Source organism: Hibiscus syriacus, unplaced genomic scaffold (genome assembly GCF_006381635.1).
Source record: "Hibiscus syriacus cultivar Baekdansim isolate YM2019G1 unplaced genomic scaffold, ASM638163v2 tig00003041_pilon, whole genome shotgun sequence".
NCBI lineage: Eukaryota > Viridiplantae > Streptophyta > Magnoliopsida > Malvales > Malvaceae > Hibiscus > Hibiscus syriacus.
In genome coordinates, this window is record NW_024061960.1 from 6,673,783 (window position 1) to 6,693,725 (window position 19,943).

General features: G+C 33.7%; 2 protein-coding genes and 1 pseudogene across 2 annotated transcripts; all 3 read left to right on the forward strand.

The window, feature by feature from the left end:
* Positions 1-411: 411 nt before the first annotated feature.
* LOC120166996 (probable WRKY transcription factor 75) lies at positions 412-2,068 on the forward strand. Its single transcript, XM_039176144.1, has 2 exons — positions 412-794; positions 1,883-2,068. Exons 1-2 carry the CDS (start codon positions 427-429, stop codon positions 2,061-2,063), a joined length of 549 nt encoding a protein of 182 aa, XP_039032075.1. The 5' UTR covers positions 412-426; the 3' UTR covers positions 2,064-2,068.
* A 1,156-nt stretch (positions 2,069-3,224) lies between these two features.
* LOC120167006 (probable DNA primase large subunit) lies at positions 3,225-9,157 on the forward strand. The gene is made up of 19 exons (XM_039176150.1): positions 3,225-3,422; positions 3,767-3,828; positions 3,911-4,014; positions 4,112-4,193; positions 4,276-4,335; positions 4,488-4,545; positions 4,984-5,003; positions 5,391-5,474; positions 5,580-5,644; positions 6,372-6,420; positions 6,512-6,559; positions 6,658-6,747; positions 6,844-6,903; positions 7,270-7,329; positions 7,912-7,986; positions 8,184-8,269; positions 8,582-8,675; positions 8,783-8,890; positions 8,986-9,157. Exons 1-19 carry the CDS (start codon positions 3,287-3,289, stop codon positions 9,001-9,003), a joined length of 1,359 nt encoding a protein of 452 aa, XP_039032081.1. The 5' UTR covers positions 3,225-3,286; the 3' UTR covers positions 9,004-9,157.
* Positions 9,158-11,534: 2,377 nt separating this feature from the next.
* On the forward strand, positions 11,535-19,253 carry LOC120173581 (annotated as a pseudogene).
* The last annotated feature ends 690 nt before the right edge of the window (positions 19,254-19,943 follow it).

Here is a 19,943-nt window from a genome sequence, read left to right on the forward strand (position 1 = left end):
AATATTATTAAAAATATAATATTTTCAATTTGAATCGGTGCAACTTAAAAAGTGGCACTCTTAATAAAATTTTAAATTACAACTAAGTTTTACTATTTTTTAATCTTATAATAACAAGTTGAATATATCTCTTCGACGTACAATTTAAAAGAAAAAAATTCCACCCACTTATATATATAATATTACGTGCCGTTTACGACACTGGCGTAAGATAAGAAAGATGACTGCCATAGCTAGCTAGCCAACAAGCCGCCATCGTCTTATAAGTTTCTCTTGCTTTCCCTCTTAACCTTTCGAAAAAAAAGTTCAATCTTTTTCGTTTTCACTCTTGAACCCGCTCTTCTTGTTTATACAGTGCACGCTATATTCAAGTACCGACCAGGCTCCCTGAATCTATCGCTTTCTGAGTTTCCTGGACCTCTATATATGTCGTTTAAGATGGAAAATTTCGAGGGATTTTTGCATGGATCATCATCATCATCATCCTTGAACCTTAGGAATTCCCATGGTTATGGTGAAGTTGAAGGTGAGAGGGATAATGGGATATTGGGATTAATGGCGGAGATGGGAGTTTCTGCTGTCAAGAAGAATGATTTGTGTATAAATAAGGGTTTAGGTGGGACGAGGGGTGAAAATGAAGAGAAAACTGATAAGACGAAGAAGAAGGGAGGAAATAAAAAGATGAGAAAGGCGAGATATGCTTTTCAAACCAGGAGCCAAGTTGATATACTGGATGATGGTTATCGATGGAGGAAATATGGTCAGAAAGCTGTCAAGAACAACAAATTTCCAAGGTATCTTAATACTCTTATATATATAAATTCATCTCTTTTAAAAATTTTAAAAATTTATACCTACATTCATCCCTTCCTAGTATAGCAAAGTAACCAAATTAAAGATCATAAAAATGCGTGGGAAAGAAAAGGAGGAAAGTTTGAAGCCAGAAACACCGAAAGCTAACATGTAATTCTCTTTGGCATTTAGAATTATTAAAAAAGGGTAAACCACACGTTTAGTACCTAAACCTTAGTGATCAAAATAAGAGTGAGAAGATAATTAAGTGATTAATGATATAATTTATCTATAAAAATGACACATGTAGAAGTTCGGTAGGTACAAAAATGAAACAAAAAGTAAACATTATGTATGATTTTGAAATGAATGAAAATTTAGGTTCTGAAACAAAATAAAATTGATATTTTATATACTAAATGTGTAGTTTACCCTAAAAAATTATATGAGATTATTATAAAAGACTCATTTTTCATCCATTCAAAAAATAGAATAATATGAAATTTTGGTTTTTCTTCTAATGATTTTTTTTTATATTTTTAAATAAAAAAACTATAAAACTAAGATAACAAAAAAATATCATAATTTGAGAAATAATTATTTTTATTTGTTGAAAGAAATAATTAAAAAATTAACTAGTAGGATAATTAACATTTTAAAATATAAGTTTAGATTCACACATATACTATTTATCTTTATGGCAATTTAAGTTAAATATATGACATTTATATTTTGTGAATATCAATTTGATTTATTGTAATTATATATTAATGACATTTTAAAGAAATAAAATAAAAAAAGAATTCAAACATTAAATGAAAACCTTTAAAAATTTGAGGAGGTTATGCCCCCCTCTAGTCCTACTTACATTATGCTATTGTGTGTTTAGTTTGGTTCCTTTTTCTAGCGTATGGTATAAGTAATATTTTAATCAAATGAATTGTCCAAGTTGCATAAGTAATTAAAAAAATTCTGAACAAATAAGAAACAATATTCGAATAGATTCATTTATGCAGTAAAAAATAATGAAATCAACATCATTGATAATGAACTAATCACAGCTTGTTAATATTTCCTTTTGTTTTTGCAGAAGTTATTATCGATGTACACATCAAGGATGCAACGTGAAGAAACAGGTTCAAAGATTAACTGAAGATGAAGGAATCGTTGAGACAACCTACGAAGGCATGCATTCGCATCCTATCCAGAAAATTAGCGACAACTTCGAGCATATTTTGACTCAAATGCAAATCTACACTTCTTCCTTTTAAATCAGATTTATGTTATATTATTGTAATGTTCTTATAAATTATAAAACAATTACATACCATTGGATTAAAACTATTGATTCAAAATAAATATATTAAAATAAAAATGCTATTGCAGAATTGATAGTCTACTTTTGAAAAATCTGGTTTATTTTTAAAAATAATATTAAAATTAGATATGGATGGGATTACTGTTTCTTTTATGAAAAGAATAAGTAAAGCATGAATCGAGTGATCTCAGTGATTAAGAGATTGTTGTTATTATTTGAAGTCTCGGGTTTGAGCAAGACGCTTTTAGGGGTGTATGAGTATGCATTGTCAAATAGTTGAAAATCTTTTCTATATATATTACCTTATATTCATCACATATTAATAATAATAATAAAAAGCAGCACAACAAATGCTATCTTATGTATGCATTATTTTATGTTAGAGACAAATTTATAAAATTTTAAGAGATGAACTTAATAAGTTTTAAAGAACGGAAATAAATTATTAATAAAAAATTACTTAAATTAATATAAAGAAAATTGAACGAAATCAAATTATTATAAATGTAATGAGTGTGGGAAGAGATCAGGGCATTATATAAACCGAGTTGGTATTTTAATTAGGATGAGTATTTGATTTGAATTTGATTTAGTTTTATTAATTTATATTTTTAATTAAGTTCAATTTAGGTCGAGTGGAATTTTTTTTAAGAATGTGGTTTGGTTTGGTCGAATTTGAGTTTAAAACAAAAAGAATTTGACCCAACTCAAGATAATATTACAATTATCTTAATATATTTAGAGATAATTATAATAACAATCATCTTAGTATTATTATTTTTTCAATTAAATTCTTATTTTTTAAATAAAAATAAATTCTTATATATAATTGGGTCGGATATATGTAAACTTTTACTTTAAATATTAGATCGAATTTCAAATTAGATGGAGTCGTTTTAAATTTGAGTCTGGTCTAATACCGATAGAAGAGTTTTATTTTTAGTTGGGCTTGAGTTGGTAAAAACTCAACCCAGCCCAACTCTATCCGACCCTACATCGGAATCCCTAACTCGAATCTGTTTCCCGCCAATTTTCCATCTGCACTCAACCTTTTGGCGCCCTTTTCTAGTCTGCACTTGGGCTTTCTTTCTTTCTGTTGAAACAAAAAGGGAAAATAACGAAAACGCCGTTTGTAAGCTCAATAATCGGAGTTGCTCAAAGAAAAAGAGAGAAGAAATGGAAGTTGTTCAATCAAATAGGAAATCCAGTTCCAGCAAAGTTATCGTGTCCACTCTTCCTCTCTACCGATCGGCACCTCCCCTTGAAGTCCGTCTCGAGGATTTCGAGCTCTTTGCCATGGATCGACTCCGAGGTAACCTATTTTCCTATGTTATTATTTTTCTAAATCTTTAATTTGTCAAAGAACTACCCTCGCACGGATATTTAGGTTCTGCTTTAATATATTTTGTTCACGGATTTATTGCTGACGGAACGTTATTGAAGAAGAGGAATCCAGAGTATTAGGTTTGAGTTTTATGATAGTTCGAAAAATATGAGAGAGCGTTACAGAAGGATTTTGAGTACAAGTTTAGTTGTTTTTATTATGAGACTCACAAATATAGTTAATTTCGTGATTAGAGTTTAAATGTTTCAGTTCCATCGAAGTCTCATATTTATGTCTTTGTATTATCTCATTCTTTTAATTGCTTGATGCAGTTCTTAAAGGTATCTCAGATGGATTAGGCCGTGGAAAGAAACCTGAAGAAATGGAAAAATTGGTAACACTATTGACTATGTTTACATTTCTTTGTAACAATTTAATTGTTTTCCTGGCCAATTTCTCGTACTGGATTTTCTCAGATAGCGAATCTTTGGAAAGAAAATATGAGACATCCACAGGCAAATGAGGAAGCAAACAAGGATGTTATATCACACTTTGTTCTTCGTCTTGTGTACTGTAGAACGTAAGAGCATAATATATTTTGACGTTTTTTGTCTTTTTTTCTCTTTTAATTGATTAACAGTTATTGCCATTATTATTCTTTCTCTTTCTATGATTAGGGAGGAGTTAAGAAAATGGTTTCTTTCCATGGAGATTACCCTCTTTCGCTACCGTTTTCGCTTAGAAAGCTCCGAGGCACAGGTAGCACATGTTCATTTGGTTTTGGTGTTGGGTTTTCTGGTATATTAAGCTTTTGCTGATTGCTTGTATCCTGATGTTATAGAGGGCATTGATGTCTGAGTTTAAGCTTCCCTACAAGGCAGTCAGCAATGCAGAATTTGAGGTAATTGAGCTTCACTATTTTCTAATTCGATCAAGCTATTTGTTTTCTGTCAGATGCAATTGCTTGAACCTTATTACAGAAGTGCATATGGTGCTTTTTTATCTTCTCTAGATTTTGAACTCCTAGTAACTGGGGGTATTCGTTTTTGGCAGTGTGTGAAGGATAAATTGGGCCAAGTTGCACGCTCTATGGGCCAAACTTTAGCTGCTGGTATGAGATTACTGACCGGCTTCTATGCCTATTTCCCGCATGGAAGGCACAAATTTATCTGTCTTATTACATCCCTTCTCATCTTGCATCAAGTCATTTTATTATGCATTTGACTTTTAAGTTTGGACCAGGTTATCTCCAGGAAAGCTCTCATATGACTGCTATATTCAATTACAATCAGGCTTGACCAAATTTGATGAAAACAACGGCTAAAATAAGATTTACATATTGTGTTATTGTTTGAATGTTTTTATTTTAATACTCGGAATCTCTCTCCTTTGAGGTCCATTTTGAATCATAACCGTTCATAGTTTCAATCCCTCCAATAATGTATGCTTGTCTAAGTCATAAAACTATGATTACCAATAAAAAAATAGACATTATTTGATCCTTTGTCTATTTTATGATTGGTTTTCATTTTTTCTTTTCTTTTTGCAGCTGATGCAATATTCTACAAGGTACTATCGTGTTTTCTTGATCTTCTACATTTCAACCAAAAAGCAGTGGTAGCTTACCCATTATGAAAAAGAATTGATTTGCTATTGGAAGTCATCTCCTGTAGCCATGTGTTAATATAATGTATAATAACCTATTTCAGTAGTACTGCAATTAGGTGTATAGAGTGCTCTGACCATTTACCTGTATTAGTAAGCACGTGGATAGTGAAATAAAGTGGTCTGGATTAAACAGTGTTTAATATCATTCTCTGTTGGTGATCTGTGGTTCAGAGAGAACACCGATGGTCCCATACTTAGTCTTCATAGGCCAGGGTTAATCCTTGGATAAAAATCTGACACAGTTTCTAGTTTTAACTGGCTTATTTGTGCACCTTCCACCCTATGAAGGTGCCTTTTGAAGAAGTTCCAGAACTTGTAGCTGGTCGCCGGGTGTTTATACATAAAGGGTATGCCTATGTTGCAATGAATCAGGTAAAAACTTTCTATTAATCGTTTAATCTTATCTAAAAAATTGAATATTTTGAACACGAATAGGTATTCATACTTGTTATCCCCTTTCCATCTGATTTTTTTCAGGTGGTTTCTCTTGTTGTCACACAATTTCGAAGTTATCTATCAAAGGCACTCATTTTAACAAACAGGTTTCTTATTTGTCCATTCAGGTCTCATGAAATTTGCCTTATATTCATTGTTCTTCTCAAGCATTGAATATGTCTGCTATAATTTAGAACTTGTGTGTCAACTTGATTTGCATAACCTCTTGCACATATCCCAGAATTTTCTGGCTGAATTGCATATCACGGCACATGTAGTTTGGACAACAAGCTTTTACTGCAATGTCAACGAGTTGCACGAACAAATATCATTGCATGTGTTCTTATTTTTCGGTAATATGTTTTCATGAGGATGACTAGAAACATGTTTATTAAAATTTCTTGGAACATAATTTATGCTCTGCTATTATGATCTCCACATTCACCAGAAGAGTAGTTAGTATTCTAGCCATTGTCGTCATTCTGATAGGCAGCTGTGATTTTGGTGCTCAGGGGTTACTTCACTCATCCTCGGTCATATTCCACAAAACAAGGCAAAACACTTGACGTTTTCTATCATTTGTAATTATGCTTCTTTGTATGTTCTAAAAAAGAAGTTTACCAGCATAGAGTTGCTGAAATCCATCATTTAATTAATTTAATTTCTCTTGCGAACATTATATTAATATTCGTAAAAGGTAAAGAAAGATTATGTGTATCACATCCAGGTTTCAGCTGACGAACTTCTTTTCCTTTTCTGTTTTTCAATTTTTGCTTTGTTCATACAAATTTTATGTTGTTTACCAAGTTCCATGCTTTGCAATCTTGCTTGCAGAAAATGGACATCTACTGTCAGAGAACAAGAGATGGATCGCCTGACCCCAGTAAGAATTGATATGTGAACCTTGTTATTGAAAGATTGTTTTGTTCGATATTGACTGTTTTTTATTTTCTTCTACCTGGTCTGTTGTTTAGATTGTGGAAGCACTATGTACAAGCTATCTGGGTCCTGATTACTCTCAGGTGCTTGTACATAATTGTATCATCTCATCAACTAGCCTGATTATAGCTGTTTTATGTGTAAGCTTATTTTTCTGAACTTGATTGCCTGTATGTTTTAGGCAAACAAAGTTGGGGAGATATCTCTTAAGGACATTGATCAAATTGCTAAAATTTCATTTCCTCTCTGTATGCGCCACTTATTTGAGAAGGTAGGAAATTGGATTTTGAATTAGGGCTAGCAAATTTTTTCAATTGTCTCTTCTTTTCCATAGTAAAATAATTCTTCTGTATCTTTTACTTTTCAGGTCAGAGAGGATCATCATTTAAAACATGGTGGAAGGATGCAATTAGGTCTTTTCTTGAAGGTTGTACTTTACTTGCATGACATGATTTGCCTTCAGTATGGTTGCCTGTAACAGTAGCATTATAAAGATCTTTTCCATTGAAACCAAACAATGGCACCGTACTTCTATCTCATCTCTGGATATGCATGAATGCTTGTTTTCAGACATCTTGTTTGTGTTTTTGAGTGTATTGTGGAAACCCGGAACCAATTGATGATAGGGGAAGAGGTTCAACTTCAATTAAATTTCAGTGGGAACTCTAAACTTGTTTGATATGGGGGTCCATATTAGCAGCTGTAAATATTGCATGCTGATAAATCATGAAACTGTCCTAGTTCTTTCCTCTTTGCTCATGTTCTGTATTTGTTCTTCGTTCCCTCTGCTCAGGGTGTTGGGTTGAAGCTTGATGACGCCCTCACATTTTGGAAAGCCGAGTTTGCACCAAAGGTAAGTGGTTTGCTGCAATGGTATTTTTTATTGTATGTATAGTGCTGCCAGGGTTTCAAATCACTGTCCGAAAACGTGATAGCGCCCGCGAAATAGCGGTAGCGCCGCCGTCCGAATTACCTGCTACACCCGCAATAGCACCCAATAGCGCTCGCGACGGCCGCAATAGTGCCCGCGACGGCCACAATCACGGTAAACATGAAATGACCGAAAACGCGACCGCGACCGTGATTTGAAACCCTGAGTGATGCAAAAGCATGTTAACCTCTTGGTTTTCATTTTCTCCGACTATTTGGTTTCTATTCTCATCTACAAGACGGAAAAAAAAAAGATCAAAAGGAAACTCAATTGAAAATCCAGGACTTAAAGTAATGTCCTTTCATTGATTCCTCTTAAATTTCATCTCTAACCATGGACATTTGATAACCCCCCTTTCTCCAAATTCCCCCCTCTTGGTAGGAAATATCTGAATATTGTGACACTTTATTTGGTTTTTGCATTTTGTAGATTTCAATGTTTTGTTTCTTGCTGCCCATGCAGTGGAATACTGGATAATTAACACTAAATTGTCTCTTCTTATAGGTGAGTGCCGAGAGGTTTGACAAGGAATATGCATACAACATACGCCATAATTATGGAAGAGAAGGGAAGAGAACAGTAAGATACAATCTTTTCCCTATGTAGAAGTCTGTATTGTGTGTCAAATTTATATTAGTAAATGTTTTTAATCACATCAGAAAAAAGTAGAAAAAAAATTTACAGGTTCTTAGATTTTTAACCCCCCCTTTTCATTTTTGGAACTTTAGGTTGGATTGTAATCTCATCTAATCATAATAATTTGATGGTTATTGCAGGATTATACGCCTTATTCCTGTCAAAAAATTATCTCATCAACTCCTGGTGTTGGAGATCATCATGGTTGTCCCTATAGGCATTTCAGGTCAATACCATTACTAGCTTTCTTTATTAAGGAGAGTTTGCTAGGATTCGTTGCGGGCGGTGTTCCTCTTGGAAAACCTCAAATAGTGTCCTTGTATTGAGGTATACTAGTTTGGTTATTCCTAATAAAAATAGATCTGGAAACCACAACATGTAACAAAAATAAGTTTAGGCATGAATTTGTTTAAATTTAATCAATTTATCAGTCCTATTGCAGATGCTTGATTGTTGTTGATAGCATAGCTTAAGAAATTACTATACAGGCATCTTCACTCTATTTTAGATGTTATATTGCTTTCTATTTTTACAACAGTGAGGAGAACTTAAGGGCTGCACTTTTAAGAATGGGAGTAAGCAGTCGTGCAGTAGAGGATGTAATGGACAAAGTGCGCAATAGGCATTATCAGGTAATAAGATTGTCTTTTTGGCCTTAACTCCGATGTTTTTTTATTATCTAAAATGGTTTATTTTCATGGAAAATCATAATTGTGAGCAATGATGAAACTGTGTGCAGTTAGCATGTACCTTAACATTTGAAGCTGTTCATGGCTCATCATGCGATGCTGGTATCAATCATCCAAACCAATATTTCATTGACAGTCAAAGGATCGTGCAATCAAAGGTAGATGATGTCAATTCATTTAGAATTTTTGGGAGCACTGTATGGGTCTGATTACTCGTGTATAACCTTTTTTTTCTTTTTTCTTTTAATGCTAGAATGGTTCTGTGGCATAAGGAGACACTTTCAGGCATCGATCGAAATCATCACATATGTTATACTTTGTAAGGCAGGTTAGATTAACTACGATGGATGTTTAAATACTTAACTGAGCTGGATAATAGGTTAATTATTTAGTATGCCTTCATTCTAATACATTCTAGAAATCCCATCTGTTAGAGATCATTACGTTGTGGTCTAAGATGCAGAGTATAGCATTATGTTGAGTATTAAAGAAGATAGAGAGGCTGCCGTGTGGCATAAATTATGTAAAAAAAATATAGATTGATTTTTTTTGGGGGGGGGGGGTGGTGTTGCAGTGAGGTTCTAATTAGTTTTAAGAAGTGGCCAATGGAGAAGATGGTGGTCGACCTCTATTTTGGTCCTGATTTTTGTTGGTCATGAACTGTGCCTGACCTATGGAATCTGGGCCATGGAAGGGGAAAACAGACACTGGTTATTCGCCCGTCATTTGGGACACTATTGATGTTATTATATATTCATGAAAAGTTGCCTAGTTTTTAGCTTTGCAATGAATGAGCCTTATGATATATTTTGGTTGGGTGGTCTGATTGAAGGTAGGTTGTGAATAGGTGGTCTCTCATTACAGAAAGCTTTTATTAACATATATAAGCATTTGCCATTTGGCAGGCAATAGATTTCTGCCGTGCATCACCAACCAATTATTTATATCATATTACTTTATTATTGTTATTATTATTATTATATAGTTAGATTGGATTGTTTTGAATTATTTATGCTTGATTTGGAAGGTAAAAATCAGTTCTTAAACCATATAAATGAACAAAGTTAATTGGACCGTCCAAATAAAGCATCTTTCATTATTTTGTTGATTTTTCATGCTTTGTCTATGTTAATGCCAAAATATGACTTTTTACCCTGATAAGGAAAAAAAAAACTATGATTTGTACTTTTTAAACATAGACAAAGCATGAAAAATCAACAAAATAATGAAATATGCTTTCAAATTGTTTGTTGATCATTAACAGAATGCCACGCACAACCCATCGTTTCCCAGACCTGTCTAGCAAAAGGACAATTACACGTCACATGAAGTGCATCCTTAATATTCGAATCAGAGGCAATAGTTTGATGCAGGGATTATACTGTGGGCACAAAATTATGAGCGAATTTTCATAACATGGTATTGATCGTTGATGGAGTAGTAAATTTTCACAAACAACGGTGTTTTATCAATATAGAGAGGTAGAACTCTTGGGAATCTATCGGCCAACACCTTTGAAACAATCTTATAAGTAACAATACATAAACTCCAGATACATCCCAACATTACTCCCCAGGTGCCTCATAAAAACCCTTACATTGCCAAACTTTACCATCAAAGTCATCGTTAATCATCACAACTATATGTCTCTCGGAAAAATAAAACTCAAAGAAACAGCACAACTACTTTTCAAAAAAAAAAAAAAACCATTATTACCTTTCAAATTGACATCAATATCATTTAATAAGATTGTCTTTTCATATCCATCATTCTTGAATATTGTAATCTTGTCTCAATAAGAAAAACCACAACGCGATTTATGTCTCACAATTTATGTTAGAGACGATAAACAACTCGAAACTTTTCCAAAGTCGTATAAGTTCAAACTAAGAAGTTTCATGACTTTCAGTTGACCTTCTGAATAAAGTTTATTGATGTAAGAGTGGATTGAGCATTTGAGAACTCGGATGGGGCACCATTCGAATTATAGGTGATGATTTTTTTTTCAAATTTAAGAAAATAAAAGAATAGGCTAAATTAACGAGATAATGTTGTGGGAAAAAAATTTACGAAATAATGTGTTTCAACAATTAATTGCTAAGATAGGGTATTTGCTACAGTTCGAAACGTATGTCGCTAAGGAGGTTGCCATGCCGTCCCTGCGTCCAACAATGAAGGTCGCCATGCAAGCCCCGCACAAAGCTCTACGCTCCCTTATGCTGCAATAATTTAACGTGATTTGCAGCAGCTCCTCCCCTCATTCATGCAGCAATAATTGCTGCAATAATTTAACGTCATTTTCAGCAGCTAATGTTGGGTTTATTGGATTAAAAAAATTAACTCAAATATTTTAACTAATAATAACATGTGTTTGTTGTTAGTTGATTTCAAAGAGGAGTGAACCACATGCAAATGGAGCATGGCCTACTTGATTAACTAGAGAAATTATAAGTAATTTTTTAAATAATTTTATCTAATATGTTAAACGATTATATCGAATCGAATTTTAAATAGATCTATTATGTTTTTTTAATAATATTTAAGTTCATTAGTATTAATATAATGATTTGATATTTAATAATTTAGTATGCAAATTGTTTCAAGGTTGTACACCTATAAAACAAGCAGCAAACCTCCCCTGATTATCTCCTTTGCCCTCATATATTTCCAACAAATTACCCACCTCTTTATGGAACTGTTGTTACAAAATGTTGTGTAACTTTGTCTTCAAAACTGACTTTTACACTTTACAGTTTCCCCAGTAATTTCTCACTTCTTTTGACGGTTTTTTTTTCTTCTGAAAATTATCATTGCAGAATTTACCAAGCCTTTGATTTTTCCTCTCTCCTCTGCTGCATTTCTGGGATTCTATCAGGTACCCTTCATCTTTTTCTTTGATTTTTAGATGGTCTTTGCAGTGCAGTTGAATGGACTTTAAATTCTTTTAATTTTAGAATGTAATAATATAGTTTGTGCTTACAAAATTGTAGGGTTGTTTACTAAGTCGCTTCTGTAGTTGCTGCAATGGTAACTGTGTGTTTAGGTTGAAGAAGATCCATATGCTGTTTTTTACCCTTTTTCAGTCAGTCAACGTGGTACTTTTTTATTTACCAAATGGGATTTTTTCAAGCAACTTTTTTGAATAGCTGTTTGAATTTTTATGTTGTGGTTTGGTTAAGCAAGAAATAAGTAAAATCTCATGTTTTTCAGCAATGTTAGGCTGTTGAGTCTTGTAACTCAGTAGCTGAATCAGGCTTAGCTCAAGTTGCCATTGTTGGATTTGAGAGCTTGGGTTATTTTGAAGATACACCTTAGGTATCCCGAGGCGCCATCGATGGAATCAGCACCATCGTCGGCTTCGTTTAAAAGGGCTCGGCCACCTTCATGCTCGGTTGATGGTTGCACAGCAGACCTTGGCAAATGCAGGGACTACCATCGAAGCCATAAAGTGTGCGAAGTCCACTCCAAAACACCAAAAGTTTCCATTAGGGGTCGAGAGCAACGTTTTTGCCAGCAGTGCAGCAGGTGACTATTAGAACTTACTTTATGCAGATTGAAGATATTTGGTTATTTTCCTTTGTGATTTAAGGGTTTATGAGCATGACTTGTTTATCTTGAGATTAGAGTTGACACAACTGCTTAATTTTTGCGAAATCGAATTCGAGTCCATTCTCTTGTGGTTTTACTGCATGCATAGTGTTTGCCTTACTCACCAAGAAAGCTAATTGAATTAATAAATGTTCTAATGTGGTTTCCACCTTTGGAAGATTATGTCCGATGCTTTCATCCTTTGCTTATATCGTTTGATGAATGATATAGAGTTTCGTTTCTGATTAATGCAATTCTATTAGGTTTCATTCATTAGTGGAGTTCGATGAAGGGAAACGAAGCTGCCGGAAACGTCTCGACAGTCGCAACCGATGACAGAGAAAGCCTCAACCTGATGCTTTATCAGTAAATGCCGGAAGGTTTCTTCCAAATCACCCCGGTATATCCTTTTATATAGTATGCAATGACTTATTTATGATGTATTTTGATATAAATTCAACACTACTGCAGGTACTAGACATTTACTATTCAATAGCTCCCAAATATTTTCCACCACATCCATAACCGATTCGACCAGGGCGGTAAAACTCAAAACCCATAAAAGCTCACCGTTAAACTTCAGCAGCCAAAATATCACCGGTAATACTTGTACCTTAGTTTTTCAATTTTCTAGGTTTACCTCTATAAAATCGAGGGTTTTAAATAGCGGTCTGCGATTGTGATAGTGTCTGTGAAATAACAGTAGTATTGTCTTTCGATATACCTGCAATAGTGCCTGCTATGACTGCAGCCACAATAAACGAGATATGACCGAAAATGCGTCCGTCATCGTGATATGAACCCCTTATCATAATCATTAATTAAAAAGTAAAACATTGCCTGTCTTAATCAATCCGGATTGATTTAAGTGGTAAACAATTGCATATCATTTAAGTAAGATCTCGAATTCGAGTCTTTGTGTATGTAGAAAATCTTTACTGGAATACTTCCACAAAATCATATGTGCAACACGAGTCGGTTAGAATAACAAAAGCAACTCGAAACTGAGAGGGAAAAAAAACAATGTTTGTCTTAAACACGAAAACACATCAAATACAACACGTTAGGAATAAGATTTCGGCCCTTAATTTAATCATCTTAATAAATAGCATTTAATAAATCTAAAGTTGGAATTTATTTTTTAATATATGAAATGAAAAATGAAAGCGGGAGTGGATCAAATTCTTAGGGTTAGGTAAAATGCCTAAATGGGGTTGGCAATTAACGCGTAAATTTCCTTCTTTTATTAACAAATTGTGCTTTTACCTTTAAGGTATACTTAGGGGTGCACAAAAAATTCGAATATCCGATTTTGCGAAAAAAATATCTGAAACCGGATTTGGGAAAAACCGGTTTTTTTTAACCGGATCGGATTTTTTTAAACTGGTTATTTTAACCAGTTTGGAGAAAAAAAACCTAGACCGGTTTTTTTACCGGATAAAAAACCGGTTTGAAAAAAACCGGTTTTTATCCGGAAAAAAACCCGGTCTGGGTTTAAAAAACTAGCCGTTAATATAGCCGTTGGGGGGGATTTTGTGACCGTTTTTAACCTTTTTTTCTTTAAAAAATTACCATTTTACCACCCTAAACATGTATAAATAGGTTAAGGATGTATTTGGTTGATTACAAATTTCTCAAATCTTATTACACAACACTTAAACATCTCTCAAATCTTATTTTTGTAATTTTTTGTTCATCATGAGTAACACGGCTGAATCTTCCGTCGGGGGAAACCTTGAAGTCGTGAGAGTGATCGAACACACTCGAAACAAAGACACTTGGGATCACTACGATTTATGTGAGATGTCAAATGGCTCGAGAAGGGCGCGTTGTAAACTTTGTCTAAAGTTTCTTGCATCGGAAGGAAACACAACGTTGAAGAACCATTTGACAAAATCATGCAAGGCACTTCGCTCAAGATCGGATCCTAGTTAATCGAATCTTACACCGCAAGGTGGTGTTTTTGTTTACGACAACGAAAAATTACGAGAAGCGTTTACAAAGTTCGTGATTACAAAAGGATTGCCGTTCGACCACTTTGATGATGAATATTTCACGACAACAATTCAACAACTAATGCAACCACGTTATACTCAAGTAAGTCGTACTACCCTTAGAAGAGATGCTATAAAAATGTGGCGTACGGCGAGGGAAAAAATGATTTTAGGATTCCAAGAACACCGTTATGGTGTGTCGCTTACATGTGACGTTTGGAGTTCCCCTTATAATACCAGAAATTCTTTTTTAGCCGTTACGTCACATTGGTTAGATCAAGATAATTGGCAAATGATGAAAAGAACAATCGCGTTTGAATTATTCGGTGAGTCGCATACCGGTGCTAATTTATTTACACTTTTAAAAAGGGTAATTTGTCTTTATAAATTAGAAAATAAAGTTTTTTCTATATCCTTTGATAATGCATCGAATAATACAAACGCGATTCCAAGATTGAAAATATTACTTTCACCGATTTTAGACGGTGCGTTTTTTCATACCCGTTGCATTGCACACATAATTAATTTATCCGTGCAAGCCGGTTTGGAGGTTATTGAGCCGATTAGATTAGAATTTAAAACAATGATAAAATTGGTTCTTTGTAACAACAACAAAAGACTAAATGATTATAAACGATTTTGTAAGTCCGTTAATAAAAAAGCTTTGGGTCCTAATTTGGATTGTCCAACTCGTTGGAACTCAACTTGGATGATTATGCATACTGCCTTAAGGCAAAGGGAAACATTGCAAACATTTCACGATCGACTTTTCGAGAGGGGTCATGTCCCAAACATTTATCCGGATTCGAGTTGGGAAACTATAGCCAAAATAACCGATTTGCTTGAGGTTTTTAAAAATGCAACAACTTTTTTATCCGGTGTTTATTACCCTACTAGCCCGTTGGTTCTTAATCAAATATTTTTGTTGGCTACCCGACTAAATGACTTTGAATTTGAAACCGAAGTTTTTCAAGAAATTGGCTTTGCAATGAAGGAAAAACTTTTAAAATATTTTAAGGAGATTCCCCCCATTTTTACTTGTGCCGCCGCTTTAAACTCAACGTTAAATGTTGGTGGGGTTGAAACACTAATTGAACAAATTGCGTTTGCTTTTAATCTAACCGATGATGAACCCAACTTTGTCCAAAACCAAATAAATTATTTTAACAAATGTTTTCGAGACATGTTTGCAATTTATTTAACTAAATACGAATCAAGTAGTGTAATACACGATCAAATGAGAATGAATGCGGAATCATCTAGTAGACGTCCAAGTAACATAAATTTGAATCTTTTTAACACTCTTGTAAATTCCCAATCCAAACGATCACGTACTACCACCTCAAGTAACGAGTTGGGAAATTACATGTCATGCGATTTTCTATCAAAAATGACATTTGAAGAGTTTGAAAGTTTGGATATTTTGGCTTGGTGGAAAGAAAAGGAAGCACAATTTCCGATTCTAGCCGCCATGGCCCGTAATTTACTAACCGTCCAAGCTTCTACGGTAGCTTCGGAATCCGCTTTTTCTGTTAGTGGCAGGGTTATATCGCAACGGAGATCAAGACTAAGTCCCGAGTCGGTGGAAGTATGCATTTGTTTAAAGGATTATTTGGATGGAGCGGCTCGTAAGCAACATATCACCACCCTAGAAGATGCAATTGATGCCGATTTGGAAGCAAACTTACACATTGAAGAAGTCGAACTTGGAATATCCCCTCCAAACGAAGAAGGCGAAGATGATGAATAAGAGATGGCAATGTAGTTTATTTTATAACTTTATTTCAATTATCGTAAACTTTGTTTCAATTATCGAACTTGAAGTTTTTAAGTATTTGAATTTATCGAACTTGGAAGTTTTTAAGTATTTGAATTTATCAAACTTGGAAGTATTTAAGTATTTCAATTATGTTGAGTTAATTAAGTATTTCAATTAATTATTTGAATTTATCGAACTTGAGGTTTGATGCTTTCTCTTTGATTCTCTATTGATTCTAGTTGCTTGATGTTTCTTGTATTTGATCAATGGCTTCTAAGATTGCTTAAATACACATTGAATCACTTCTGAACGTTAGTGATAATTAATGAAGATAATATAGCCGTTTAAGTGTGAAAACATTTAATAAAAATGCTTGGAGCGTGGGGGAATCGGTACCCTCTCATAGGGAATCGGTTTCCTCTCATAGGGAATCGGTTCCCTAAGTGTAAAATTCAAATATTTTGACCGTTGAATAGGGGGGAATCGGTACCCCCTATGAGGGAATCGGTTCCCTCCGAGCATTCTGGAAATCTCGGAGCCAAACCATTCAGTGAGGAATCGGTACCCCCTTGGGGGGGAATCGGTTCCCTATGAGCAATCTGGAATATTAAAATCGGTTTTTTATAACCGGTTTTTTTAAAAAACCGGTTTTTTTAAAACCGAAACCGGTTACACCGGTTAGGATATCCGGCCCTCCAAACCGGTTAGAAACCGAACCGGTTATTTTATAAACCGGTTTTTTTTCTATGGGAAAAAACCGGATCGGATAAAAACCGATCCGGATCGGATTGAAATCCGACAAATGTGCACATCTAGGTATACTACAGAACTTGACTAATCAAAGCGGATTAGGCTTAAGAAAGTTCCATGCAAGTGCTTTGCTTTGGAAACAAGAACAAACCACAGGCCCAAATCATATCTTTCAAAAGCAGTGTTTAGAAAATTGAAAACCAACCATAATTTTTAAATACAAAATAAGCGTATATTATTATTAAACTTCAATTGAATCCATAATTTAATTGAGAAATATCAAAACTCCTCTAGTGAAAAATAAGATTAAATTGTAATTATTTAAAAAGATAAAATTTACCATTTTACAATAAATCATAATATAAAAACCACTCACTAATAAATAATTAAAAGTAAAAATAATATATTTGATACGTCGACGTTTAATTTTACTTTGAATAGATATTGATAAAATATAATTTATTTAAATCATTTTTAATGATGTGTATTGTGTGTTTTATTGATAATACATATAATTATGTACTATCAAATTTTCACTTTTTCAAATAATCATTCACTTAAAAAAATTATGTCTCAAATTATTTTTCTTTAAAAATATAATATTTTTCAAAAATGATTTTTCAACCTCATTGTAAATTATATGAATTCTAACTTATAGTTTTTTTTTTATCAAAATCACCCAAAAACTTTATCACTCATAGAGAGGAAGAAAGTTAGCTTGGTTAACACTCAATTCGAATGGGTTCGACTTGAGCTCAAACTTGATTCTAATTCGAACTTAACTCTAGTTCTTAACGAACCAAAGTGAGCTACTTCATACTCGATTCGAAAAACTCATGAGTAATTCAAAAAAATAATATATTAATTTTTTAAATTAAATTATTAATAACATTAATATTTGTATTTTTTTTAAATATAAAATAAGATTTTCATGTACTTAAGGTTCGAGTTTGAGCCTTAATCGAGCTAAGTTTGAGACTATCTCGAGTTCAAGTTTTTTTTAAGATCGAGTTTAAGCTTCAATTGAGCTAAGTTTTAGAATGTTCGAGTTTGATTTTTTAACGAGTTTGAGCCGAGCTTCAAGTTTTTATTTCGAATTTGAGTTAAACTTGATAATTTTAAACTCGTGAATACTCAAGTCGAGATGAATTCAATTTTAAAATTTTCAAATCGAGTTAAACTAAACAATACTGAAGATTAGGGGTGATCAAAACTAGACTCAACTCAAAAAATTGATTTTTTTCGACTCAAAAAAACTCGACTTGAATTGACTTCAAGTTATAATTTCATAAATTCGACTCGGAAAAATTTCAAGTTCAAATCGAGTTATAAAATACAACTCGAATAACTCAATTTTTTTAATACTTAGTGGATTGATTTTCAAGTTTGATTAGAGTCTCTCGACTCTGTATGATATATGTATATTACCTATAAAAAAATATAAAGAAATATATATGTATTATATATGGTTATAAAAGTCATTTAAATTGGAATCAAATAATATCATAGTTTATAAATATTTACAATTAAATTTAAACAGAAACTCGAAAACTCGACCCGACTTGAAAAAATTTCAAATCAAGTTCGAGATCGAACGCTCATTCATGCTCAAGATCGACTAGGGTCATCTGCAGCCTAGGTGGAAGTATCGAGGGCAAGTTCTGATCAGGCATGCAACACGGTTATAGGCCACGAATATATTCCTATCATTTAACTACTACTGTCCGGGATTGATCAGATTTTGTGTTTCATTTTCTAGATTATGGACGGCGTGGCCCAACAAAGGGTTTTCATCTCCATATCATAATCAAAACCTCACTTTTTATAATTTTACACTGGGAAAAGAACAATCTTTTTTTATTGTTGGTTTCTTTAGTCAATTAAAAGTTGAAACTAGATTCTGAAGGTGGTGGAGATTGTTGCCAGACATTCGGATTATTATCATATCATGCATTAGATTGCTCCCTATATATATATATATACATCCAAACTTAACCATCTCTTCTCATCTTCTTCCCCTAAAAGATCTTACTCGTGTTTCATTATTGTTCAGATACCCCAAAAATGGAGACAACTAAGAAGAAGGGTCTTTTCGGCACGCTATTAACCAAGTCGCTGTCCCGAGTCACGGCGGCGAAGCCACGAGCCACCACTGCTCATCACCAATCCAGCAAGGTGGTTCCTTATTCATTCGCTAGCTCCAACCAACCTACCGGTTCCTATGAACACACGGGTGTTCCGAATCGGATTCCGCTCTCGACGCAGAGGGTATCATCCTATACGAGCTTCGACTCGCCGAGTTCCTACGACCAGATCAATGGGTTTGCGAATAAGACTTGGGGTCCTGCCGACGAAAATGTGGACCTCAAGGCCGCCCGCTTCATTTCGAACGTCCGAGAACGTCGTTTTAAGCTCGATAGAGTTGATTGAATGAATGAATGATTCCATGGCAACGGTAGCAGTAAAGGATGTAGAGAATGGAGTGTTTGCAAAATCAGAGTTTCGGTAAATTGTATAAGCTACAGCTTCTTGTATGCGTCAGGATTAATCATTGCAGTGATCATATGTACTCTTTTGAGTTTTGATCAATCTTGAATTTATGTCAATGTACTAGTTTCTACATGTATACACTCAACTTTGTTAATTAGTTACTACTTAATTACGTATGTCAAGTCCCCTACTTTGTTAATTACGCAAACGAATTACACTTCCTCTCCTCAAGTGTACAAAGTTTGAAAGTTTTGTTAACCTTGGAGGCGATGTCCACTTTCAAATTACACCAAACCGGACAAAATTGATTCTAAGATGATAACTTTTACTACAACCCTTTTAACTGTTTATTATCATTTGGAGACCACTATATCAAGAACGTTGAAATTTAGTATTAGAGTCAGTATTAATGTTAAAAGGTTGCTTATGACAACGAAATTCTGCTACAGTGCTACCCAAAGAAAGTTTTTATCTTTACTTAAATATATAACACAAATTATCTGAAAAATGTTTTTAAATTTTCATTCTTTTAAATAATTTGTAAATAAAATTATAAAAATATTATTTGATGTTGAAACATAAGATAGATAGATTTATATATAAAAATTACCACTGCATTTAGGGGTATTA

What these genes read in the sequence shown, in the direction of transcription:
- LOC120167006 (XM_039176150.1), top strand. Translation starts at nt 3,287, where the DNA reads ATGGAAGTTGTTCAATCAAATAGGAAATCCAGTTCCAGCAAAGTTATC. An exon ending in CGTCTTGTGTACTGTAGAAC is followed by an intron (nt 4,015 to 4,111) that starts GTAAGAGCATAA and finishes TTCTATGATTAG; the next exon opens with GGAGGAGTTAAGAAAATGGT. An exon ending in TGCGCAATAGGCATTATCAG is followed by an intron (nt 8,676 to 8,782) that starts GTAATAAGATTG and finishes AACTGTGTGCAG; the next exon opens with TTAGCATGTACCTTAACATT.
- LOC120166996 (XM_039176144.1), top strand. Translation starts at nt 427, where the DNA reads ATGTCGTTTAAGATGGAAAATTTCGAGGGATTTTTGCATGGATCATCA. An exon ending in AAGAACAACAAATTTCCAAG is followed by an intron (nt 795 to 1,882) that starts GTATCTTAATAC and finishes TTGTTTTTGCAG; the next exon opens with AAGTTATTATCGATGTACAC.